The sequence below is a fragment of the Tachyglossus aculeatus genome, chromosome 4 (assembly GCF_015852505.1).
Source record: "Tachyglossus aculeatus isolate mTacAcu1 chromosome 4, mTacAcu1.pri, whole genome shotgun sequence".
Lineage (NCBI taxonomy): Eukaryota > Metazoa > Chordata > Mammalia > Monotremata > Tachyglossidae > Tachyglossus > Tachyglossus aculeatus.
Window position 1 is genome coordinate 21,886,832 of NC_052069.1, and position 27,369 is coordinate 21,914,200.

Here is a 27,369-nt window from a genome sequence, read left to right on the forward strand (position 1 = left end):
AGATGAGGGAATTGAGGCCCAGAGAAGTGAAGTGACTTAATAATAATAATAGTAATAATAATGATGGCATTTGTTAAGTGCTTACTATGTGCAAAGCACTGTTCTAAGCGCTGGGGAGGATACAAGGTGATCAGGTTGTCCCATGTGGGGCTCACAGTCTTAATCCCCATTTTACAGATGAGGGAACTGAGGGACAGAGAAATTAAGTGACTTGCTCAGAGTCACATAGCTGACAAGTGGCGGAGCCGGGATTTGAACCTGTGACCTCTGACTCCAAAACCCGGACTCTTTCCACTGAGCCACGCTGCTTCTCTATGATAATAATGGCATTTATTAAGCGCTTACTATGTGCAAAGCACTTTTCTAAGCGCTGGGGAGGTTACAAGGTGATCAGGTTGTCCCACGGGGGGCTCACAGTCTTCATCCCCATTTTTACAGATGAGGGAACTGAGGCCCAGAGAAGCGAAGTGACTTGCCCACAGTCACACAGCTGACAAGTGGCAGAGCCAGGATTTGAACCCATGACCTCTGACTCCAAAGCCCGGGCTCTTTCCACTGAGCCACGCTGCTTCTCACAAGCTCATAACCTTGGCACTGTTCTTGACTCTTTATACTCCCACATTCAGTCTTTCCCCAGGTCTCGCTGGCATTTCCTGCTCAACTTTTCCAGGATCCAGCCCCGGCTCCCATCCAATGGCCACCTCTCTGGTCCAGGCACTTGTGACACCCCCTGCCTGATTATTGTGCATTAACCTCCTTGCCGATCTCCCCGTCTCCCGTTTCTCCCCTTAATAATCCAGACTTACTCTGCAAACTAGATCAGTTGTGCCGCATATCTCCCCACATCTCAAAAGCCACTTGACTGTAAGCTCGTTGTGGGAAGGGAATGTAGCTATTTATTGTTACACTGTATTCTCCCACGCGCTTAGTACAGTGCTTACACAGTAAGCACTCAATAAATACTATTGAATGAAATCGTCATTTATTTCAGTATCAAGCAGAAACGCCTAACCAACAACTTCTAACTTCAAGGCCCTACTGAGAGCTCACCTCCTCCAGGAGGCCTTCCCACACTGACCCCCTTCCTTCCTCTCCCCCTCACCCCCCCCTCCATCCCACCCATCTTACCTCCTTCCCTTCCCCACAGCACCTGTATATATGTATATATGTTTGTACATATTTATTACTCTATTTATTTTACTTGTACATATCTATTCTATTTATTTTATTTTGTTAGTATGTTTGGTTTTGTTCTCTGTCTCCCCCTTTTAGACTGTGAGCCCACTGTTGGGTAGGGACTGTCTCTATATGTTGCCAACTTGTACTTCCCAAGCACTTAGTACAGTGCTCTGCACACAGTAAGCGATCAATAAATACGATTGATTGATTCTAACCACCTACCTCCCCTTTATGTATTCTCTTCCTTCCTCTCAAGCTAGCCAACTTCGTTCTTCAATCTCACTTCTCCCACCACTGACCTTTTCTCATATTCTCATATTCAGCGCTTAGAACAGTGCTTTGCACATAGTAAGCACTTAATAAATGCCATTATTATATTCTCCTCACTCCCTGGAACTCTCCCTTCATATCTGACAATCCATAGCTTTTCCCATCTTCAGCGCCCATCTGAAATCATATCTTCTTCAAAAGGCCTTCCCCACTGAATTTCTAAACTCCCCAGTTTGTAGCCCCTCATTGCCACTTTACTGCTTCAGCGCCAACAAATCATTTATTCTCTACCTCCTATAGCTCTTTCTTTTTTAATGGAGTTCATTAAGTGCTTACTGTGTGTCAGGCACTGTGTACTGTACTGTACAAGTGCTGGAGTAGATACAAGATATTCAAGTTGGATAAAGTCCCTGTTCCACATGGGGCTTACAATCTTAATTCCCATTTTACAGATGAGGTAACTGAGGCACAAAGAAGTGAAGTGACATCATCATAATAATAAATTATGGTATTTGTTAAGTTCTTATTAGTATGCCAGGCACTGTACTAAGCACTTGGGTAGACCCAAGCAAATCGGGTTGGACACAGTCCCTGTCCCACATGGGGCTCACAGTCTCAATCCCCCCTTTAACAGATGTGATACCTGAGGCATAGAGAAGTGAAGTGACTTGCCCAAGGTCACACAGCAGACAAGCGGCAGAGTTGGAATTGGAACCCAGATCCATCCGACTTCCAAGCTCGTGCATCTACTAGGCCATGCTGCTTTTTGCAATGAATCAATGGCATCTGACTGCTTACTATGCAGAACACGATATTCAAAGTTTGGGAAAGTACAATACAACGGAGAAGCAGCATGGCTTAGTGGAAAGAGTCCGGGCTTTGGAGTCAGAGGCCACGGGTTCGAATCCCGGCTCTGCCAATTGTCAGCTGCGTGACTTTGGGCAAGTCACAACTTCTCTGTGCCTCAGTTACCTCATCTGTAAAATGGGGGATTAAGACTATGAGCCCCCCGTGGGACGACTTGATCACCTTGTAACCTCCCCAGCGCTCAGAACAGTGCTCTGCACGTAGTAAGTGCTTAATAAATGCTATTAAAAAAACGGAGTTGGTAGGCGAAATCCTGGCCCACGAAAAGCTTACGGTCTACTGAGGGAGACAGACATTAAAACAGATTAAAGATCGGAGAAACAGAGTATAAAAAAATTTACCTAAGCACTGTGGGATTGGGGTGAGTATCGAAGTGCTTTAGGAGCACACAGCCAAGAGCAGAGTTGACACAGAAGGGAGGGTAGATAAGGGAAATAAAGTGATTAGTGATTAGGACGGTTGTGAAGGTGGGGGGAGAGAGGTGGACTGTCAGATATTCATTCATTCATTCAATTATATTTATTGAGCGCTTACTGTGTACAGAGCACTGTACTAAGCGCTTGGGAAGTACAAGTTGGCGACATATAGAAACGGTCCCTACCCAACAATGGGCTCACTGTCTAGAAGGGGGAGACAGACAACAAAACATGTAGACTTATAGACTGTGAGCCCACTATTGGGTAGGGACTGTCTCTATTTGTTGCCAACTTGTACTTCCCAAGCGCTTAGTACAGTGCTCTGCACACAGTAAGTGCTCAATAAATACGATTGATTGATTGATATGGACAGGTGTCAAGTCATCAGAATAAACAGAAGTAAAGCTAAATGCACATCATTAACAAATATGAAGGGGGAGAGAGTTCCAGGCCCGAGGAAGAATGTGGACAAGGGGTCCGTGGTGGGATAAATGACAGTGAGGCACAGTGACTAGGTTGGCGTTAGAGGAACGTAGAATATACTGCATGGGTTGGGTTGTAGGAGATCAGCGAGGGTCGGAAGAAGGGAGAGAGCTGACTGTCTTAAAGCCGGTGGCAAAGAGTTTCTGTTTGATAGGACACTGGACAGAAAACCACTTGGGGTTTTTGAGGAGTGGGGAGACATGGACTGAAAGGCTTTACGGAAAAAAATGATCCATGCAGCAGAGTGAAGTATGGACTGGAGAAGAGAGAGACTGGCTACAGGGAAATCAGCAAGGAGGCTGATGCGGTAGTCGAGGTGGAAAATAAGAGCTTGGCTCTGTGTGGTAGCCATCTGGATGGGGAGGAAAGGGCTGATTCTAGAGACGTTGTATATGATTTTATGTCTATACCTTACTTACACCATTAATTAACCACTAACTTATATACACATCCCCCTTTCCTTCTTCCTCCTGTTTGTAATTTATTTGAGAGTCTATTCTCCAGCCAGGTAGTAAGGTCCTTAATTTCAATGTACTTTCCCAGGCACTTATTACTGTGTTCTGCACACAGCAGGCATGCAATAAGTAATAATAATAATAATAATGGCATTTATTAAGCGCTATGTGCAAGGCACTGTTCTAAGCGCTGGGGGGTATACAAGGTGATCAGGTTGCCCCACAGGGGGCTCACAGTCTTCATCCCCATTTTACAGATGAGGTAACTGAGGCCCAGAGAAGTTAAGTGACTTGCCCAAAGTCACACAGCTGACAAGTGGCAGAGCCAGGATTCGAACCCATGACCTCTGACTCCAAAGTCCGTGCTCTTTCCACTGAGCCACGCTGCTTCTCTAGTAATATTACTCTAGTAAAATAGTAATATTTTTAGTGGTATTTGTAAAGTGCTTATCGTGCGCCAGACACTATACTGAGTACTGGAGTAGATACACGATAATCAGGTTGGACACAGTCCCTGTCCCACATAGGGCTCGCAGTCTTAATCGCCTTTTTACAGACGAGGGAACTGAGATCCCACAGCAGACAAGTGATGGAGACGGGATTAGAACCCAGGTCCCTTCAGGCCCTGGCGCTTTCCACAAGGCCACACGCTGCTTCTCTTCAACCAATGCTATTAACTGGTTGATCTCATTACTGCTAAAACTTGAGAACAACTAGTCAGTTAATTCCAAAATTTGATTAGTGTGCCATCCAACCATGAGGAGAAGCGTGGCTTAATGGAAATAATAATAATAATAATGGCATTTATTAAGCACTTACTGTGTGCAAAGCCCAGTTCTAAGTGCTGGGGAGATTACAAGGTGATCAGGTTGTCTCACGGAGGGCTCACAGACTTAATCCCCATTTTACAGATGAGGTAACTGAGGGAACTGAGCACAGGAGCCAGAATTTGAATCCATGACCTCTGACTCCAAAGCCCGTGCTCTTTCCACTGAGCCACGCTGCTTCTACAATAATGATGGCATTTATAAAGCGCTTACTATGCGCAAAGCACTATTCTAAGCACTGGGAAGGTTACAAGGTGATCAGGTTGTCCCACAGGGGGCTCACAGTCTTAATCCCCATTTTCCAGATGAGGGAACTGAGGCCCAGAGAAGTGAAGTGACTTGCCCAAAGTCACACAGCTGACAATTGGCGGAGCTAGGATTTGAACCCATGGCCTCTGACTCCAAAGCTCGTGCTCTTTCCACTGAGCCACGCTGCTTCTCTAGCTTCAGAGGGAGTCATAGGAAGAGGACCTGGGTTCTAATCCTGACTCTGCCATTTGCTTGCTGTGTGACCTTAGGTGAGGCACTTCACTTCATAGTGCCTCAGTTTGCTCACCTGAGGATTCAGGGCCTGTTCTCCCTCCTACGTAGCCCCAGGTGGTACAGAGACTGTGTCTAACCTGATTAACTTCTATCTACCATTGCTCAGAACAGTGGTGACAAATACCATAATTATTAAGTATAATTACCCCTTCCTCGGGCATCTGGGTAACGGAAACCCTCCCATGAATTTAATGGGGTTTACCCTCCAAACCCCATTCCTTTATCTCCTGCCTAGTCCTTATACCTGCCCAAACAGGGACTCCAATTAGGACTCCCCCTTTTAGACTGTGAGCCCACTGTTGGGTAGGGACTGTCTCTATGTGTTGCCAATTTGTACTTCCCAAGCACTTAGTACAGTGCTCTGCACATAGTAAGCGCTCAATAAATACGATTGATGATGATGATGATGATGACTCAGCCACAGATAAGCAGGCAGAACTCGACTCTTCACGGGCTGGGATTTTGAAGCTCAGTCTATATTAAACCAATCCAATTGTGGTCAAAAACATACGGGGCACCCTTTCTGCCGTTTCTATCTCAATGACAACATGCGGAACAAAATTTTCCAGGAAGAGGATTGGGTAAACCCAGGCACCCAGAGTGGTTGGAATTGGCAACCGTGATTCCACTTCGGCCTGGTAGCGGTGATTAGGCATGCCCACTTTCACTAATGACTCCAAGTTTCCATGGGCACAGTCTACTTTCCCAGGATTTGGGAGCATGGGAGGGAGAAAGGGAAGGAAACGGTGAAAGATAAAAGAGCGAGCCCGGGCTTGGGAGTCAGAGGTCATGGGTTCTAATCCCGGCTCTGCCGCTTGTCAGCTGTGTGACTTTGGGCAAGTCACTTATGTATATATGTTCGTACGCATTTATTACTCTATTTATTTTTTTATTTGTACATATTTATTCTATTTATTTTGTTAATATGTTTTGTTTTGTTCTCTGTCTCCCCCTTCTAGACTGTGAGCCCACTGCTGGGTCTCTATATGTTGCCAACTTGTACTTCCCAAGTGCTTAGTACAGTGCTCTGCACACAGTAAGCGCTCAATAAATACGATTGAATGAATGAATGAATGAATGAATGAATACTCTAGGCCTCAGTTCCCACATCTGTAAAATGGGGATTAAGACTGTGAGCCCCACGTGGGACAACGTGATCACCTTGTATTCTCCCCAGCGCTTAGAACAGTGCTTTGTATGCACATAGTAAGTGCTTAACAAATGCCACTATTATTATTATTATTATTATTGTTATTACCCTGAAGCGGGGAAGGATGGTGGCAAGGAAAGAAGGGTGGAAGGGGAAGAAGTGATAAGGAGAGAGAACACTCATTCAATTGCATTTATTTAGCGCTTACTCTGTGCAGAGCACTGTACTAAGGAGATGGGAGAGTACAATACAACAATAAACAGGTGAAAGGCTTAAACCTAGGCATTGGCATGAGGGAATTAACCTGTTGCTAGCCAGTCACTTGCAAGTAAAATCTGCTTGTGGGAAGCTCTAAATGTATATGCCTGGATCAAGGAAAGGAGCTTGCCTGAGACCGGGCTTTCTCTAGTGCTTCCATGCCCCCTATTCTTTCTTCTTTCTCCCTCCCCTGTGCCTGACCTCTAAAACTTCCAAATGTGTGCTGGCATTTGCGATACTTACAGCATTTGTTGAGAATCTGCTCTGTGCCAGGCACCGTACTAAGCGCTGGGTAGATACAAGCTAACCAGGTTGGACACCGGCCCGTGTCCCACATGGGGCTCTCAGTCCTAACGCCTGTTTTACAGATGGGGTAACTGAGGCACAGAAAAGCGAAGTGACTTGCCCAAAGTCACATGGCAGACAAAGTGGGGGAGCCGGGATTAGAACCCACGACCTTCTGACTCCAGGCCCGTGCTTTCTCCACTAGGCCGTCATCATCAATCATATTTATTGAGCGCTTACTGTGTGCAGAGCACTGTACTAAGCGCTTGGGAAGTACAAATTGGCAACATATAGAGACAGTCCCTACCCAACAGTGGGCTCACAGTCTAAAAGGGGGAGACAGAGAACAAAACCAAACATACTAACAAAATAAAATAAATAGAATAGATATGTACAAGTAAAATAAATAAATAAATAGAGTAATAAATATGTACAAACATAAATACATATATACAGGTGCTGTGGGGAAGGGAAGGAGGTAAGATGGGGGGGATGGAGAGGGGGACGAGGCCATGCTGCTGCTCCCTGGGCAGGAAAAAATGGAGTCTCCCTACTGAATTTCTGTCATTATTGTGGACTGGGAGTCACAGACGTGGATGGCAGGTTTGGGTCCAAAACAATCAATCAATCAATCGTATTTATTGAGCGCTTACTGTGTGCAGAGCACTGTACTAAGCGCTTGGGGAGTACAAGTTGGCAACATATAGAGACAGTCCCTACCCAGCAGTGGGCTCACAGTCTAAAAGGGGGAGACAGAGAATAAAACCAAACATACTAACAAAATAAAATAAACAGAATAAATATGTACAAGTAAAATAGAGTAATATGTACAAACATATATATATAAACAGATTGAGAGCCCCTTGTGGGACACAAGTACAGTGCCTGGCACACAGTAAGCACTTAACAAATACCATTTAAAGAAAAAAACCCCAAAACAATATGCTATTGGTTTTGGCTGCAGATAGAGCTTGGAGAGGACTAGAGTATGTTCAGGGATAAGCAGCGGCAGCCATAAGGCCTACTCAAGGAAACAAGCAGGTAATGTAGTGACCCTCTGTACTGGACAGCAGTAAGGAAAAAAGCAGCAGTAGTAATCAATCAATCAATCAATCGTATTTATTGAGCGCTTACTGTGTGCAGAGCACTGTACTAAGCGCTTGGGAAGTATACGTTGGCAACATATAGAGACAGTCCCTACCCAACAGTGGGCTCACAGTCTAAAAGGGGGAGACAGAGAACAAAACCAAACATACTAACAAAATAAAATAAATAGAATAGATATGCACAAGTAAAATAAATAAATAAATAAATAAATAGAGTAATAAATATGTACAAACATATATAAATATATACAGGTGCTGTGGGGAAGGGAAGAAGGTAAGATGGGGGGGATGGAGAGGGGGACGAGGTCGGGGGGAGAAATGGGATTTCCATCAGTGATATTTATTAAGCACTTACTGTGGGCAGAGCACTGTACTAAGCACTTGGGGAAGTACAAGATGGGGTAGAGTTGCTAGACATGATCCCTGCCCACAAGGTGCTTACAGTTTAGAGGAGCTTACTCTGCATCTATGTATTTCAAGTGCTCATGCAGCCTAGTGGAAAGAACATGAGCCTGGGATGCAGGGAACCTGCGTTCCAATCCTAGCTATGTGACCTTGGGCCAGTCACTTAGCTTCTCTGTGCCTTGATTTCCTCATCTGGAAAATGGGGATCAAATAACTGTTCTTCGTACTGCCTTAGACTGTTAGGCCCATGAAGGGCAAGGACTGTATCCACGCTGGCATCTATCCCCAGCAATTAGTACAATGTTTGGCACATTTAACATTTAACAAATTTAACAGATAACACAATTATTATTATTGTTGTTGTTACTACACTGCTCTGCACACAGTAAGTACATATTTATTACTCTATTTATTTATTTATTTCACTTGTACATATCTATTCTATTTTATTTTGTTAGTATGTTTGGTTTTGTTCTCTGTCTCCCCCTTTTAGACTGTGAGCCCACTGTTGGGTAGGGACTGTCTCTATATGTTGCCAATTTGTACTTCCCAAGCGCTTAGTACAGTGCTCTGCACATAGTAAGTGCTCAATAAATACGATTGATGATGATGATGAATAAATGCCACTGATGATATTTAGTGCCATATACTATACATAAATTCTTGGCAAGTTTACCAGAAGTGGCTTTAGTCCTCCTCAGACAATGTGGTTGCTACCCCAAAATATAAGCAATTTTATCTGGTGCCTTGACTACTTTATTCAAATGGGTACTATAAGCAGGACTTCAGTAGAATACTCCTAACCCTAGAAGTAAAAAAAGTTCTGACCTCTGCATAATGCTCCCATATCCAAGATGCTATCCAGGTTATTACATGTTCCTGTTTGATTTTGTAGGGAACAAAGAATGCATCATTGTTATTACAGAAGCACCTAAAGGTCCAGGCACAGGTGGGACATTTTTACCAAATAAAATTGAAAAGCATCCTTTTTTAGAGAAGCACTCTGTTTAAAAAAACATCTCAGATCCTCTCTCTCTTGTCCATAACACATTTACCCTGAGTTCACTTGTAACTTAAAACACATCGGGCCATGTACAAACTGGCCCAAACACATAATTCATCCGCTACTGTCTCGGAACAAGGCAACAATGCACGTTTGGAAGAATAGGCCGCTATCACCCTTTGGCATCCAACTACAAATTTATGGATGTCTACTGTCATCCTTAACTTTACCCTTTTAAAGCCTCTTGTTACGACTTTCTCTAAGCACTTTTTGGTCTTTGTGATATTTTGGGCCGGCCGAGCATCCTCTGGTAATGAACTCCATGGTCTTATCACCTGTAGGTACTGAAATTGAATTGCCAACAAGTTGCCAACTTGTACTTCCCAAGCGCTTAGTACAGTGCTCTGCACACAGTAAGCTCTCAATAAATCCGATTGAATGAATGAGTGAATGAATGAAATGTTCCCAACCAGCCTCCACTTTCCAGACTGAAGGGTTTTAATCAACTTTTCGCTCTACCCACATAAGAAATGACTGCATCCTGCTGATCAGCTTGGTTGTCCGGTTCTAAGCCTTCTCTGGTCCTCAGAACTCCATTTGGTTTTTCCCTGAATCTCTCCTAGCTTTCTTTTTCCCTGCTTCTTCCCTGTTTTCTTTATATCAACTTATTTATTAAAATGAATTCAAACTGCTCTGTCACCAGGGTGCTTTGATAGTTTCCATTTTCTCTCTGGCATGTTCAGGCGAAAAGCTACCAATCACTTATTTTTTTTTTCAAGACTCCCTACTTCAGCAGCACAAAGATAATCATAATGGCACTTACTAAGCACTCAGTTATATGCTAAGGCCTGGAAATAGATACAAAATAATTAGATCAGACAGTCTCCATTCCACATGGGGCTCACAATCTAAAATGGAGGGAAAGTGGGTACTTTAATCTCCATTTAACTGATGAGGAAATTAAGGGCCAGAGAGAGGTTAAGTGACTTGCCCAAGGTCACACAACAGGTGCAGAGGTGGGACTTCAACCTGCCAGCTTGTACTTCCTAAGCGCTTAGTACAGTGCTCTGCAGACAGTAAACGCTCAATAAATATGATTGATTGATTGATTGATTCTTAACTCCCAGACCTGTGCTCTGTCCACTAGGCCACTTAAGAAGAATGCTCCGCCTTCTGAATGACAAAATAAAGTTATGTCCGGAGCCAAAACAGTATAAACACGTGCTTTCTGCTGAGCCCCTGTTCATAATCACAATAACTGTGGTATTTGTTAAGGTATCTACTATGTGCTGAGGTAGATATAAGGTAATCAGGTCCCACATGGGACTCGCAGTCTAAGTAGGAGGGAGAATGGGATCCCCATTTTGCAGATGTGAGAACTGAGGCACAGAGAAGCTAAGTGACTCACCTAAGGTAACACAGCAGACGGGTGGCAGAGCTGGGATTAGGACCCAGGTCCTCTGACTTTCAGCCTGTGCTCTTTCCAATAGGCCAAGCTGCTTCTCAACGGGGATCATATCACCATTCGTGTGCAAATAATAATAATAGTAATGGCATTTGTTAAGCGCTTACTATGTGCAAAGCACTGTTCAAAGCGCTGGGGGAGATACAAGGTGATCAGACTGTCCCACATGGGGCTCACAGTCTTCATCCCCATTTTACAGATGAGGTAGCTGAGGCTCAGAGAAGCTAAGTGACTTGTCCAAGGTCACACAGCAGACATGTGGTGGCGCCGGGATTCAAACCCATGACCTCTGACTCCAAAGCCTGCCCTCTTTCCACTGAGCCACGCTGCTTCTGCAAATATTTGTGACCCCCGAGGAGAGATGTTTTGCTCACGTAAAATGCTTCTGCTTTGGTTCCCTTGATCCTCTCTTCGAGCCTACCATTTCTGCTCTGTTAAGCCTGGCTCTCATCACCTACCGGACCCAAGACCTAAGGTAGGCCACGCTAAGTGGTGGCCCCACCAGTCAGCTGTTCATTATTACTATTATTATAGCAACAGTAACAGTAATAATAATGTTACTTTTTAAGGGCTTCCTATGTGCCAAGCACTGTTCTAAGCACTGGGGTAGATACAAGTTATTCAGGTTGGGCTCCCCAGCTTTGGTTTCCAGGAGGAGAAGCTGACGCTAGAGTAGAAGCTAAAAATTCTAAGCCAAGACTCTTTATAGCACAAAGAACACTAGGTTTTTTATGAGTTATAACTTCAACTGAACAGCTTACTTTAGTTTTCCAATAGCATATGGTCATACAATAATAATAATAATAATACTGATGGCATTTGTTAAGTGCTTACTATATGCGAAGCACTGTTCTAAGCGCTGGGGGGATACAAGGTGATCAGGCTGTCCCATGTGGGGCTCACAGTCTTAATCCCCATTTTACAGATGAGGTAACTGAGGCCCAGAGAAGTTAAGTGACTTGCCCAAAGTCAAACAGCTGACCAAAAAAAAAAAAATGATGGCATTTGTTCAGCGCTTACTATGTGCAGAGCACTGTTCTAAGCGCTGGGGGGGATACAAGGTGATCAAGTTGTCCCACGTGGGGCTCAGTCATCATCCCCATTTTACAGATGAGGCAACTGAGGCTCAGAGAAGTGAAGTGACTTGCCCAAGGTCACACAGCAGACATGTGGCGGAGCGGGATTCGAACCCATGACCTCTGACTCCAAAGCCCGGGCTCTTTCCACTGAGCCATGCTGCTTCTCTAGGAAGGAATGTCAAGGAATGTCATTAGTGGTTCATATCCCAGCCAGTATTTTGACTGATGGTGGTAATAGGATGCCTGGAGGACTGTCTTATATACCAATTTTTCATTTTGAAGCCCAGGATAAAAATGGGGATTGCGACTTATAAGGAGTTGAGGACTGGGAAAAGACAGAGTTCAGAAGAAATAGGTCAAAATGCCACCATTTTAAGTCTTTTCAACCCTGACTGGAAAATCTGAGATGATCAAGTTTGAAAGTCTAGCTCACAAACCTATAAGGGGTCATTGCTCCCGTCACTCCCGTTCTGGACCTCTGTGATGGCTGCCGTCCTAAACAACCATCTTTGTTTCCCCTCTATATTATCCACTGTAACCCAGTATGGATTGCTCACACATTACATTTTCCAAATCGCCCTTCAACCGGCTATTTTTGGTCTATACAACTTTTTACAGTTACAAGCTCCATTGGCTACCACGTGACGAGAGATGGAAGTGTTTTCTTGAAGGGAAAGACGGCGGGGCTACCTAAAATCACAGGATTATCACGTGAAAAGAATTCCAGTGATAGTACAGTACCAACAAATACCTGATATCTAAATGTGTCAATTTCTGAAGCACACATATTTCCAAGGAAATCAAGGAGAGTTTGTTAAAGCTGAGATTGACATCAGTCACTGTTTCCTTCAATTCCACCACCCTGTAATCAAACAGAAAAACAATTTAAAATCCTGGAACTGTAATTCACCACCAAAACTTCAGAACTATAACAGAGTTTCCTTGTGCTCTGCACATAGTAAACGCTGTACGCTTGATTGATTTGGTACGGTACTGTGATAGGTTAAAGACCACTACTTTCCTCCTTAACCCCCTAAAATTTGAAGATGACGCAAATGAAATTTATTGAGCTTCCACTGAGTGGAATGCGTTTGGAAACGTTACCGAAGAGGCACAAAGCGAGTTCTCTACCTATAAGTAGCTTATACTGTAACACGGGAGACCAACAGAGAAGGGCAACTAAAGATTTTATATATTAAAATTGCGCTTCTCCTGAAAAGCTGAAGAATTGTCAATCTTCTGGCTAACTAAGGAGCAGACTTGGCAGCAAACAAAAATGCATTTTACCAGGTTGTGTCCGCATCTGAATTTAAGACTTTGAAAAGCAAGTCTTTCTGGAACAACATGAAGCATGCATTCAGTAAACCTCCACCCTCAGTGCCCAGACTCTGCCAAACAACGACCCTTGACCCCACAACTGTTGTCACTGGACTGAAGACGCAGCTTACGGAAGATCCACAAAAGATCGTCACAACAGTGAGAAAGTTGGGTAACTAGCAGTGGGCAGGGGATAAAGAGCCTGAAAATGATTACGCTCTCCTCTAGACTGTAAACTCAGTGTGGAGAGGGAATGCGCCTACCAATTTAGAGAGGCAGTGTGACCTAGTGGATAGAGCATAGGCCTGGGAATCAGAAGGACTTGGGTTCTAATCCCGGCTCCGCCACCTGTCCTCAATGTGTGACCTTGGGCAAGTCACTAAACTTCCTGGGCCTCGGTTACCTCATCCGTAAAATGGGGATTAAGACTGCGAGCCCATATACGATACAGTTTACCCTGTATCTACCCCAGCGCTCAATAACTGTAATAATAATAATAATATTTGTTAAGCGCTTACAATGTGCAAAGCACTGTTCTAAGCGCTGGGGGGGGGTACAAGGTGATCAGGTTGTCCCACATGGGGCTCACAATCTTAATCCCCATTTTACAGATGAGGTAACGGGCACAGAGAAGTTAAGTGACTTGCCCAAAGCCACACAGCTGACAGTCGGCGGGGCTGGGATTTGAACCCATGACCTCTGGCTCATCATCCATCAATCGTATTTATTGAGCGCTTACTATGTGCAGAGCACCGTGCTAAGCGCTTGGGAAGTACAAATTGGCAACATATAGAGACAGTCCCTACCCAACAGTGGGCTCACAGTCTAAAAGGGGGAGACGGAGAACAAAACCAAACATACTAACAAAATAAAATAAATGGAATAGATATGTGCCCGTGCTCTTTTCAATGAGCCACTAACCAATACCATAAAATACTCTTATAGTGGACTCTCCCAGGCATTTAGTATAGTGTTCTGCACATAGTAAGTGCCCAATAAATACAACTGATTGCTAATGTACTGTAGCTTCTATTGGTGGGACTGTTGTTCTGGGAACAGCATGGCCTGGTAGAAAAAGCAAGGGCCTGGGTTCTAATGCCAGGTCTGTCACTTGTCTGCTGGGTAACCTTGGGCAAAACACTTAACTTCTCTGTGCCTCTATTTCCTCAACTATAAAATGGAGGTCAACTCCTACTCCCTCCTACTTAGATTGTGAGCCCCATCTGGGACAGGGACTGTGCCCAACCTAACTTGTAACTACCCCAGCGCTTAAAACAGTGCTTGACACAAAGTAAGCCCTTAACAAATGGCGTGATAAATAAATGAAAAACAAACTGAATCATATGTGATTTATCTGATTTGATATTTTTCTTCTGGTGTGAAAGTCACCAGCTCCTCCCACCTGCTAAACTGAGAGCCTGCTCTGGGTCAGAAATGATACCCTTGTATCTTTTCCCAGTGATTTGTCCAGCATTTAGCATAAAGTCAGCACCCCGCAAATGATAATAATAATAATGCTAATTCACTTGAAATTTGTCGTACCTTTTAGGAATTCCGTTTAGCTGATTCTTACTGAAGTTTATGGAGGTAATAACGTTCCTTCCTACAGCATCAAATACTTCGTCAGGAATCGCAGTTGCCTGTTTCTCACTAAATCATAAAAAGCATGACATTTAGCGAGGTAGCATTAGTATGGTAATCTCTGTTCATCGTCTATTTCTGTCACGGTTATTATTCTTAGCATGCCCAGGGAACTGTGTGTTTGAACGTTAAAAAGAAATGAGAGATGACTCAGTCGTTAAGGCACTTGGAACGCGTTTCAAAGACTCTTCTGGCCAAAAAGCAACTACTGGAGTTGATTTGGCTCCGGGGAGTGTCAGGCAATAAGGGCCCCAGGGACCGTTCCTGCTTGGCTACAAGGGGGGCACATTGGGGAAAAGATTCATTCATTCGATTGTATTGAGCGCTTACTGTGTGCAGAACACTGTACTAAGCGCTTGGGAGAGTACAATATAATAAAAGACACATTCCCTGCCCACAATGAGCTTACAGTCTAAAAGGTGAGACAGACATTAATATAAATACATTACAGATATATACGTAAGTTTTGGGGGGCTGGGGGGTGAGTAAAGGGAGCAAGTCAGGGTGACGCAGAAGGGAGTGGAAGAAGAGAAAAGGAGGGATTAGTCAAGGAAGGCCTCTTGGAGGAGATGCGCCTTCAATCAAGCTTTGAAGGAGGGGAGAGTAATTGTCTGTCCGAGATGGAAGCTCAATCTGACTGGAAGATCATCATGCCGTCAGAGGTGTGTGCTGAACGTTCAGTTTCACTCTACCACCCTGCCCAGAGGCAGAGGTCAGCTGCGACTGTGAGCCCACTGTTGGGTAGGGACTGTCTCTTTATGTTGCCAACTTGCACTTCCCAAGCGCTCAGTACAGTGCTCTGCACACCGTAAGCGCTCAATAAATATGATTGATTGATTAGGGAAGGACGGCCCTCATGGGATTAGCGATCTGAGCTCCCACCCTTGCAAGCGAGGAACAGACTTCAGAAATCACAATCTCAGAGCCACTGGCAGGTAAACTAAAGCAAACCCACAGGGCTATTGCCAGTCTAACTCGGTCCAGTTAATTTCTCTGGACTGTAAGCTCATTATGGGCAGAGAATGTGTCTGCCAACTCTGTTGTATCGTAATAATAATAATAATGGCATTTATTAAGTGCTTATTATGTGCAAAGCACTGTTCTAAGCACTGGGGAGGTTATAAGGTGATCAGGTTGTCCCACGGGGGGCTCACAGTCTTAATCCCCATTTTACAGATGAGGTAACTGAGGCCCAGAGAAGTTAAGTGACTTGCCCCAAGTCACACAGCAGACATGTGGGAGAGTCAGGATTCAAACCCATGACCGCTGACTCCAAAGCCCATGCTCTTTCCACTGAGCCACGCTGCTTCTCTAGGCACTCTCCCGAGCGCTTAGAACTGAGCATAGTAAGCGCTCGATAAATACCATTGATTGATTGATTTCAGGGCTCGGGCACGGAGAGGTCTGTTTATGAGGCGGCTATTTGTGTAGCATGAAAAAATTCTAAGCACAGAAAACCAATCATGACACATCTATAGTTCTAAAATATTTAAGAATAAATGAAAAGTGCCATGAGTATAAGTGAATAGGCAGTCAAACAATGAGTGATTACTGAGGGAGAGTACAGTACAACTGAGTTGGTAGACGGAGGGCAGACACCAAAATAAACTACCGATATGTACCTAAGTGCTGTGGGGCTCAGGGTGGGGTGATTATCAAGTGCCTAAACAGAAGGGAGAAGAATGGGAAATGAGGGCTTAGTTAAGGAAGCCTCTTGGAGCTGTTATCTTTCAGATACGAAGAGGGAGGGAGGCCCCGTCTCACAAATAGCACCTCGGCGGGATGAGTAAAGGAGAAAAGCCCCCCGAACTTCCCAAAGAGCATCGCTTCCAGGCTGAAGAAACCTTTGCAAATTCCGTACCTGTATTCCAGTATTTTTAATGTGACTATGGCATGCACGTTGACCCTAGATTCACTTGGAAGGGTCATGGCCGTCCCAGTAGTGGTTGTTTCATTTTGGTGTGCGGCATCATCTAGGGGGAGAAACGTTAGATACGGGCCCTGAGAAGCTGGTTAAGAAAAGAGCATTAACACGTAAAAAATTGATGTTCGTGATAGCTAGGCCCTCCTGGTATGGAAAAGCAGTGTGGTCTAGTGGAAAGAGGACAGGGTCGGGAGTCAGAGGATCTGGATTGGATTCTAATCCAGGCTCCACCACTTGTCTGCTGTGTGACCTCGGGCAAGTCACTTCACTTCTCTGGTCCACAGTTACCTTGTCTGTAAAATAGGGATAAAGATTGTGAGCCCCACGCTTAACACAGTGCTCTGCACACAGTCAGCACTCAATAAATCTAGCCTTATTTCTATTCCTATTTGTTCTGACGACTTGACACCTGTCCACATGTTTTGTTTTGTTGTCTGTCTCCCTTTTCTAGACTGTGAGCCCGTTGCTGGGCAGGGACCATCTCTATATGTTGCCAACTTGTACTTCCCAAGCGCTTAGTACAGTGCTCTGCACACAGTTAAGTGCTCAATAAATACGAATGAATGAATGACTGAATGAATAAATACGATTGAATGAATATGGGGCAGGGATTGTGTCCAAACTGACTAACTTGTATCTACCCCAACGCTTAGCAGAGTGCCTGACTGTAAACTCCTTGTGGACAGGGAATAAGTCTGTTTAGTTTTGTGTTGTAGTCTCTCAAGCACTCAGTACAATGATCTGCACACGGTGTTTAATAATATGAATAAATGATCATAAACACTTAAATACCACAACTTCTTCGTTTTATGGAGAGTAACAACATCGACTTATTTTCCCTGCCTCAAAAAACCAGAGGCCGGAATCTAATAGGATTCAATAAATTAAGATGATTGGAAATTACAGAAGAGATTTACTTCATAAACCCTAACAAGACACCACTCATTAAGGAGGACTGCTAAAACCAGGCTTTCTTCTCCAAATCTGGACTCAAAAAAGCCGAATGTGAACAGTCTTCTGGACTATGTCCTGCAGATACATACCACCTTATAAAATGATGATATTCACTGGGTCCCTACTAAGTGGCAAGCACAGAGCTAAGTCCAAGGGTAGAGATACAGCACTCAATCAGCTTGCAGCCTCCTACTTTACCTCGCTGCTTTCCTACTACAGCCCAGCGCACATTCCTGGCTCTCTAGTGCCAGCCTGCTCACTGTGCCTCCATCTTGTCTATAATAATAAAAATGACATTTATTAAGCACTTACTACGTGCAAAGCACTGTTCTAAGCGCTGGAAACACTGTTCTAAGCACTGTTCTAAGCACTGGAAGCGCTGGACTACCTCACCGCCGACCTCTCGCCCACATCCTGCCTCTGTCCTGGAACACACTCCCCCTTCATATCTGACAAACGATCACTCTCCCCACCTTCAAAGCCTTATCGAAGGCACATCTTTTCCAAGAGGGCTTCCCTGGCTAAGCTCTCGTTTCCTCTTAATAATAATGATGACGGTATTTGTTAAGCGCTTACTATGTGCGAAGCACTGGTCTAAGCGCTGGGGGGGATACAAGGCGAGCAGGTTGTCCCATGTGGGGCTCACAATCTTAATCCCCATTTTACAGATGAGGTACCTGAGGTACAGAGAAGTTAAGTGACTTGCCCAAAGTCACACAGCTGATAAGTGGCAGAGCCGGGATTTGAACCCATGACCTCTGACTCCAAAGCCCACTCCCTTCTGCGTCACTCTTGCCTTTGGATTTCCTCCCTTTAGCCACACCTCATTCTCACAGCTTTTATGTACATATTCATAATTTCTTTGTTTATAATATCATCTGTCTCCTCTTCTAGACTATAAGCTCATGTGGGCAGGGCACATGTCCTACTGTACTCTCCAAATGCTTTTGCTCTGTACACAAGAAGTGTTCAATAAATGACTGACTGATTGATTTATTACAGGGCTCTGCATACAGTAACTGCTCAATAAAAACCACTGATTGACCTAGACATAACCAAATGAATTTCTGCCAGGAATTTTTATCTGCAAAGACTCAATCTTTCCAGCAAATATGAGGATTTTAATTACCAGTAGGATTTTTTTTTCTAGCATGCCTCTACCCACACACCAAAATGTCAGCACCTTGTCAGCACAAAGAGCGGTTGTTTAACACTGCCATCCTATGGTGCAGAAAGTTATACAATTTCAAAAGGGGAGAACATTTTTCTCCATTTTCTTGCTAATGAGACTGGAACATGTACGGGAGTGAAATAACGGACCATTAGCTTTCTAATGACTGAAAAATATTAAGTACTCTCAGCCCAGAACCATTAATCTGAAGGTAATCTTGCGAGTTAGCCTCGTCCTCTGCCTGTGGGGACTTTGACGGATTCTGTTTCAGACCGGTGAGAAGTTTTCTTATTTTATAAGAGAGGAGGGATTGGTAACCAATTCCAGGGCGTAGAAAACCTTCCCTGTCAAAAAAACCCTCCTCATATCCAGGCCTCAATGAATATTCCCCTCTATCTATCACTGTTGAAAAATCACATTTGGCAGGTAGGTAATGCTATGGTTAGTGGGCCAACAAATACTGCAATGGGAGATAGGGTAGTCCTGGAGACCTCAAATTGTTTAAAAGAAACAAAGAGACAAGTCTCTCTCTTTCTTCTCTCTCTCTCGCTCTCTCATTGAATGGTGCTTTTGCTGGGTTAACGAAGCCAATAACTGTTGAGCTCCATTTATACCTAACGCAAATCCTTTCTGATGCAGTTTAATTCCCCTTTTGACTTCTGCCTCAGTGGAAATATCTCCTATTCACTTTTTCTCTAGATCCCTTCATACAAATTGAGGACTCAGTAAACTGCCTATTAACCTCTTCTTCTGCAGGCTAATAACATCTCTTTAAACTTTCTATCCTAGGCTTGATTTCCCAACACTACATCCATCTTGGCTCTTAAGACGATTCCCCATTCACAGTGGTCTAACATAATAATAGTCATAATAATGGTATTTGTTAAATGCTTTAACGCTGGGGCAGATCCACTATCATCACGTCAGACACAGGCCCTACCATGCAAGGGCTTACAGTCTAAGTAGGAAGGAGAATGGGAATTAAATCCCCATTTTACAGATGAGGAAAATGAGGCACAGAGTAGTTAAGTGACTTACCCAGAGTCACACAAGCAGGCAAGTGGTGGAGCCAGATTTAAAGACCAGGTCGACTCCCAGCTCCATATTCTTTACGCTAGGCCACATAAGAAACTCCAAACTCCACTTGCCTCCTCCCTTCTTTCCCTCCCTGACTGCCACCTTCAACTGTTCACTCTCCAGTTCTTGCCCACTGCTTTCAAACATGCCCATGCATCCTCTAGCCTAAAAAGAAACTTCCCTCGATTCCACGGCTCCCTCCAGTTATCGCCCCACCTCCCTCCTACCATTCCCCTCCAAACTCCTGTAGCGAGTTGTCTACACCCGCTGTCTCAAATTCCTCTCCTCCAATTCTCCCCTGGACCCCCTCCAATCTGGCTTCTGCCCACTTCACTGCACAGAAATCGCCCTTTCAAAGGTCACCAAATATTTCCCTCTTGCCAAATCCAATGGCCTCTCCTCTTTCAAGGGCTCCTCCTCAACCTCCCACCCCCCTAATTGTGGCGGGTCCTTCGTATGAAGCAAAAATTCCTCACTACTGGCTTCCAGGCTGTCCATCACCTCGCCCCCTCCTACCTCACCTCCCTTCTCTCCTTCTCCAGCCCAGCCCACACCCTCCGTTCCTCTGCCATTAACCTCCTCACTGGGCCTCGTTCTCGCCTGTCCGGCCACCGACCCCAGGCCCATGTCCTCCCCCTGGCCTGGAATGCCCTCCCTCCTCACATCTGCCAAACTAGCTCTCTTCCCCACTTCAAAGCCCTACTGAGAGCTCACCTCCTCCAGGAGGCCTTCCCAGACTGAAGCCCCCCCCACACGCACACACTTTTCCTCTGCTCGTCCTTGATTGATTGACTGACTAAAAGGAGTGATCCCAGAGGGGGAGAAAAATAAGGTATGCATGCCTGAGGGCTGTGTGAAAATGAGGGAGTAGGGAGGAAAACTGCTCTCATTCCATCCCCGGTAATCCTTTCCCCAACCTGCTTGATTCTGACACTCCTCCCAAATCTTCAGAGGGACTGGGATGGAATCGCTAGAGGGGAATGGATGGGGCACACAGGGATAATCTCCTGCTGTGTGACCATGGGCAAGTCACTTCACTTCTCTGGGCCTCAGTTACCTCATCTGTAAAATGGGGATTGAGACAGAGTCCCACATGGGACAGGGACTGTGTCCAGTTCGATTTGCTTGTATCCACCCCAGTGCTTAGTACAGTGCCTGGCACAAAGTAAGTGCTTAACAAATACCATCATCAGCCCTTAAAACAGTGCTTGGTACATAGTGAGCACTTAACAAATATCATCATCATCATTATTATTATTATTATTATTATTATTATATTCTTACTCTGGCCACCCCGCTCTTCCCCAAGCAGAGGCTAGGGATCCTCAATTGTTTTCTGCCCAGAAAAGTGATCCTTGAGACAAAAGAACAGTGAGAAGCCCTGCTCTAAGCCATCAAGGAGAGCCAGAAAAATGCAGAAAAACCATCACTCCCCCGGAAAGGAGGAATCCTGGTTCCACAAATTTCTACGATCCCATTCACTCCATTCCGAAACACACAGTCTTCAGTCAGTTGCAACAAAAGGCTTAATACGGTACTGTTTCGAACGTGAAACTACTTCCATTTTGAGAGAAAACATGGCACTTTGTTCATGAAGTCACACTGCTCATAAAAACTCTGCTTGTATCTCATCTAAGGCAGTTCAAACAATGTGTGTTTTGTGCTTTTATACTCACCTGCTCACCAATGGATATATTTGACATTCCTTATAGAACAAATGCAAATGTCATTCAAAATGGAAGTCAGAGATCCAAAGAGATGCTCTTATTCCATGATAAGGGCCAGATGGCAGAAAACATGCTCTACGTAACCGAAAAAAGAAGTAATCAGGTTAATTCTTAGACACTACTCTGAATCAAACTGAAATATCACACTGAACGTGGGCTTTTTCAATATTTCTATAACGGCCAACTCCCCAACTTCTAAGTCCTCCTAAAATCAGATCTCCTCCAGGAATCCCTATTACAATAGTATCTGTTGAGCACTTCCTATTTGCGAAACACTGTCTCCAAGCCAGTGCAAAATTCCCCCAAGCATACATGGCAGATAAATCTGCAGCAAAAATGATGGGGCTAAGATACGGTCTTAGAAAGTGATTCATTTAGATTTTGTTTCTCTGATTTTTATCATAACTTGCTGCTTTTTTTGGAGGAATTACATCATTAAGATTTGTACTTAACACGCATAATTATCCTCAAATAAAGCACAGTTATGTTTAAAATCAGAACTGTAAGGAAAAAAAAATTTGATCACTCTACCCAAGAGCGAAAAACCCTTGAGGAAGAAAAGTAGCAGAGGGCAAACAGAAGCTGGAATCTGTCTGGCCCAAGGCCTGCAGCCTGTAGATACCCAATTTTTCAGGCTACCTCCCACTCCCCATCTGACATCGTGGAAGAAAACCCTATTTTCTTAGCTTCTAGACCGCTGGGAATTTTGCTCCTGTTTCTTCCTGAGGCTGCCTGGTTTTCTGGAGTGGTCCGGCACCCCAAAATGTCCCCATCTAACTAGTGCTTTTTTCCATTTTCAATTTTTGCTGCTGAATTTTCACTTGGCTTTCCTTGTGGTATGCATTACATTCCTTTGCTATAAGGGATTATCCTCCCACATTAGGAATCTGAGCCCCCCTGTGGGCCAGGGACAACTCATTGTTTTTTCTTGTAATTATTCCCAGTATTTGGTCAGTATTTTACACATTTTAAGAACTGAATACCTGTTAGTAATCATACTTAATAACTGCACCTTCTCTTTCTAGGAAACTGAATCAAAAGTTTGGTCTTCGAAATTCAATCTATTTCCTTAAAAGAAAAAAAGGGGGGGAAAAAAGGGTAATCGTTTGTTATTAGTACTGCCCAAAAACGTTGCATAGAATTCAAAGAAAAATTAGCAAGGCTTCCAAATCAGTGAGTGGGAGACCAGGACCCAAGCTTTCTTTCCTCTACACCTCGCTCTCCTGATGCCATGATGGAAAAATATGGCACAGTGGGCCTGGGAGTTGGAAGGTCATGGGTTCTAAACCCAGCTCTGCCGCTTACTTGTCTGATGTTTGACCTTAGGCTAGTCACTTCACTTCTCTGTGCCTCAATTACCTCATCTGTAAAATGGGGAATAAAATTTGTGAGCCCTATGCGGGACAGGGACTGTGTCCAACCCGATTTGCTTGTCTCCACCCCAGAGCTTAGTACAGTGCCTGGTACACAGTAAGCACGTAACAAATACCATTATTATTATTATTATTATTATTATTATTATTATTATTATTATTATTATATATAACTCAACTGGAATTAGAATAGAAAACAGTTGGCCATCACACTTGAACTTGGAGGGAGCCACATTTTCAGTCACTGCATCTCTGGTCAATGTACTGCCTAGATAACAGAATCCACAGCTTTTTTAGCTTGGTACTGCCAATATACACTTTGGGTTGTTTATATGGCTTCCTTAGTGCAGATCAATAAATTTCCTTTGCTTTAGACTTACGGTCAGCCCATAAAGTCGGGTTGATAAAGTGAAATGTAGACTATTTAAAGTGAAATGTACATTACTGTGGTACAAGTTAAGCGCTTATTATGTGCCAAGCACTGTATTACGCGCTAGAGTTGAAACAAGATCATCAGGTCGGACGCAGTCCCTGTCCCACATGGGGCTCGCGGTCTAAGTACGAGAGAGAACCGGTCATGAATTCCCAGTCTTAATCCCCATTTTACAGATGAGGAAACAGGGACACTGAGAAGTGAAGTGACTTGCCCAAGGTCACACAGCAGGCAAGTGGCACAGCTGGGATGAGAACCCAGGTCCTCTGACTCCTGGATCTGTGCTCTTCCCACTAGGACATGCTGCTTCTCTAATGCCTATAACTACCTGCAAATCGTCTTGGTTGTGGGCTTTTAATAATAATAATAATAATAATAATAACAATAATAATAATGATAATAATAAGGATGGCATTTATTAAGCGCTTACTATGTGCAAAGCACTGTTCTAAGCGCTGGGGAGGTTACAAGGTGATCAGGTTGTCCCTAGGGAGGCTCACAGTCTTAACCCCCATTTTACAGATGAGGTAACTGAGGCCCAGAGAAGTGAAGTGACTTGCCCAAAGTCACACAGCTGACAACTGGTGGAGCCGGGGTTTGAACCCATGACCTCTGACTCCAAAGCCCGGGCTCTTTCCACTGAGCCACGCTTTTATGGGAAGCATCATGACCTAGTGAGTAGAGCACAGAACTGGCAGTCAGAGGACCTGGGTTCTAATCCTGGCTCTGCCACATGTCTGCTGTGTGACCTTGGGCAAGTCACTTCACTTCTCTGGGCTTCAGTTTCCTCGTCTGTAAAATGGGGAATAAGACGTGAGGCCCAGGTGGGACAACGACTGTGTCCAACCTGATTTTATCTACCCCAACGCTTACAACGGTGCTTGACACATAGTAAGCACTTAACAAATACCATCATTATTATTATCATTATTTTATGGTGCAGTCATCTGCATCAGTTTCTAGGATCCAGGATGATTCTGCTGAGTTCAAAGTTTCCCCAAGGTGCAGGAGCAGGTTCTAATCCTACCATCCAGATGCCCTGCTGGATCTTCCAGCCTACCTGCACAGACTAAAATTGAACAGGAGAAGCAGGGTGGCCTCGTGGAAAGAGCACTGGCTTGGGAGTCAGAAGAACCTGGGTTCTAATCCTATCAATCAATCAATCAATCGTATTTATTGAGCGCTTACTGTGTGCAGAGCACCGTACTAAGCGCTTGGGAAGTACAAACTGGCAACATATAGAGACAGTCCCTACCCAACAGTGGGCTCACGGTCTAGAAGGGGGAGACAGAGAACAAAACCAAACATATTAACAAAATAAAATAAATAGAATAAATATGAACAAGTAAAATAGAGTAATAAGTAAAATAAATAAACAGCCTAGCTCTGCTACTTGTCCTACTGAAGGCTCACCTCCTCCAAGAGGTCTTCCCAGACTGAGTCCCCTTTTCCTCGGTTCCCCCTCCCTTCTGCGGCACCTCGACTCGCTCCCTATGCGCTTCCCCCCGGGCTCCCTGCCCCCACAGCACTTATGTATATATGTATACACCTATAATTCTATTTATTTATATTGATACCCGGTTACTTGTTTTGATGTCTCTTCCCCCCTCTAGACTGTAAGCCCACTGTGGGCAGGGATTGTCTCTCTTTACTGCTCTACTGTACTTTCCAAGCACTTATTACAGAGCTCTGCACAGAGTAAGCGCTCAGTAAAAGCGACTGAATGAATATTTGTCTGCTGTGTGACCTTGGGCAAGATCCTTCATTTCTCTGTTACCTATTACCCCATCTGTAAAATGGGAATTTAAAACTGTGAGTCCCATCTGGAACATGGACTGTGTCCACCTGATTAACTTGTATTCCACCGTTTAGTGCGGTGCCTGGCACATAGCATGCGCTCAACAAATACCATTAAAAAAAGGACCACTCTGCATCCTTAAAGATGGCATTTATTAAGCGCTTACTATGTGCAAAGCACTGTTCTAAGCGCTGGGGTAGATACAAGGTAATCAAGTTGTCCCACGTGGGGCTCACAGACTTCATCCCCATTTTCCAGATGAGGGAACTGAGGCCCAGAGAAGTGAAGTGACTTGCCCAAAGTCACACAGCTGACAAGTGGTGGAGCCGGGATTTGAACCCATGACCTCTGACTCCAAAGCCGGGGCTCTTTCCACTGAGCCACGCTGCTTCTCTTAAGCATCCTTGCTTTATTCCATTACCCCAGCACTTAGCTCCTAATAAATGTGAGAAGCAGTATGGCATAGTGGCTAGAGCCTGGGCCAGGGAATCAGGGTCACAGGCTCTGATCCTGGCCCCGCCACTTGTCTGCTGTGTGACCTTGGGCACGTTACTTCACTTCTCTGTGCTTCAGTTCCCTCATCCGCAAAATGCGGATTGAGACTGTGAGCCCCATTTGGGACAGGGACTGTGTCCAGATTGATTAGTTTCTATCTACTCTTCGAACAGAGAAGCAGCGAGGCTCAGTGGGAAGAGCCTGGGCTTGGGAGTCAGAGGTCATGGGTTCTAATCCCGGCTCCGCCACGTCTGCTGTGTGACCTTGGGCAAGTCACTTAACTTCTCTGAGCCTCAGTTACCTCATCTGTAAAATGGGGATTAAGACCGTGAGCCCCATGTGGGACAACCTGATCACCTCGTATCCCCCCAGCACTTAGAACAGTGCTTCGCACATAGTAAGCACCAAACAAATGCCATTATTATTATTATTATTATTATTATTATTATTAACAGGGCTTGACAAATAGTAAGCACTAAATAAGTACCAGTAGTAGTAGTAGTAGTAGTAGTATTTTATTATTATTATTATTATTATTGTTCTCCCCTCCTTTCTGGATGTGATGGCCAGAGCAGGCCATCCCCTGCACATTAGTGGCACATTCAACAGCCCACGGGGAGCCCAAGACTCTTAGAAGTCTCTCCCTCCCCTGTACCTTCATTTTTCTCATATAATTCCTGGGTAATTTTATGTATCGAAACAGATCCGGTAGCTATGCGCAAATCCTTTTTGTTCACCCCGGGAGCTCTGTGAAGCTCTCACACAAGCACACTCAGGAGACGACAGAACATTATCTGCTCCTGGTGAACAACACATCTGGTCACAAGATTGTGTGCTCCCTGAGAGCAGGATCCGTGTCGACTTACTCTATTGTACTCCCCAAAGCATATAATAAAGTGCTCTCCAAACAATAAGCCCTCAGTAAACACCACTGATTGATTGATTACTCTATTTATTTATTTTATTTGTACATATTTATTCTATTTATTTTATTTTGTTAATATGTTTTGTTCTCTGTCTCCTCCTTCCAGACTGTGGGCCCACTGTTGGGTAGGGACCGTTTCTATATGTTGCCAACTTGTACTGCCCAAGCGCTTAGTACAGTGCTCTGCACACAGTAAGTGCTCAATAAATACGATTGAATGAATGAATCCCCATTCTCTTGTTTCCCTCCAACACCAGGGATTAAAAGGGGACGTACTGATACACGGACATTGGAAGGGAATGTAAACTGGGGTGTTCAAAGGACCTCTGGCAGTGGTTGACTCTAAGCACTGTACTCAAATGGCAGGCCCACAGCACCTATGTACAAATCCATAATTTATTTACTTATATTAATGTCTGCCTCCCCCTCTACACTATAAGCTCCCTGTGGACAGGGAATGTGTCTGTCAGAGTGTACTCTCCTAAGTGCTTAGTACAGTGCTCTGTACACAGGAAGCATGGCTTAGTGGATAAAGCCCAGGCTTGGGAGTCAGAGGTTGTGCGTTCTAATCCCGGCTTCGCCACTTGTCAGCTGTGGGACTTTGGGCAAGTCACTTCACTTCTCCGGGCCTCAGTTCCCTTGTCTGTAAAATGGGGATGAAGACTGTGAGCCCCACGTGGGACAACCTGGTAACCTTGTGTCTATTCCAGCGCTTAGAACAGTGCTTGGCACATAGTAAGCGC

At 44.5% G+C, this 27,369-nt stretch overlaps 1 protein-coding gene across 2 annotated transcripts in view; it reads right to left on the reverse strand.

The window, feature by feature from the left end:
• LRRC40 (leucine rich repeat containing 40) overlaps positions 1-27,369 on the reverse strand; it is a 59,894-nt gene that overhangs the window by 16,040 nt on the left and 16,485 nt on the right. For both annotated transcript variants that reach the window (XM_038744748.1, XM_038744749.1), the window contains 3 exons: positions 16,611-16,722; positions 14,651-14,758; positions 12,543-12,653 (listed from right to left, as the gene is read on the reverse strand). In XM_038744748.1, coding sequence (XP_038600676.1) covers positions 12,543-12,653; positions 14,651-14,758; positions 16,611-16,722 — 331 coding nt within the window. The remainder of the gene's footprint in view (positions 1-12,542; positions 12,654-14,650; positions 14,759-16,610; positions 16,723-27,369) is intronic.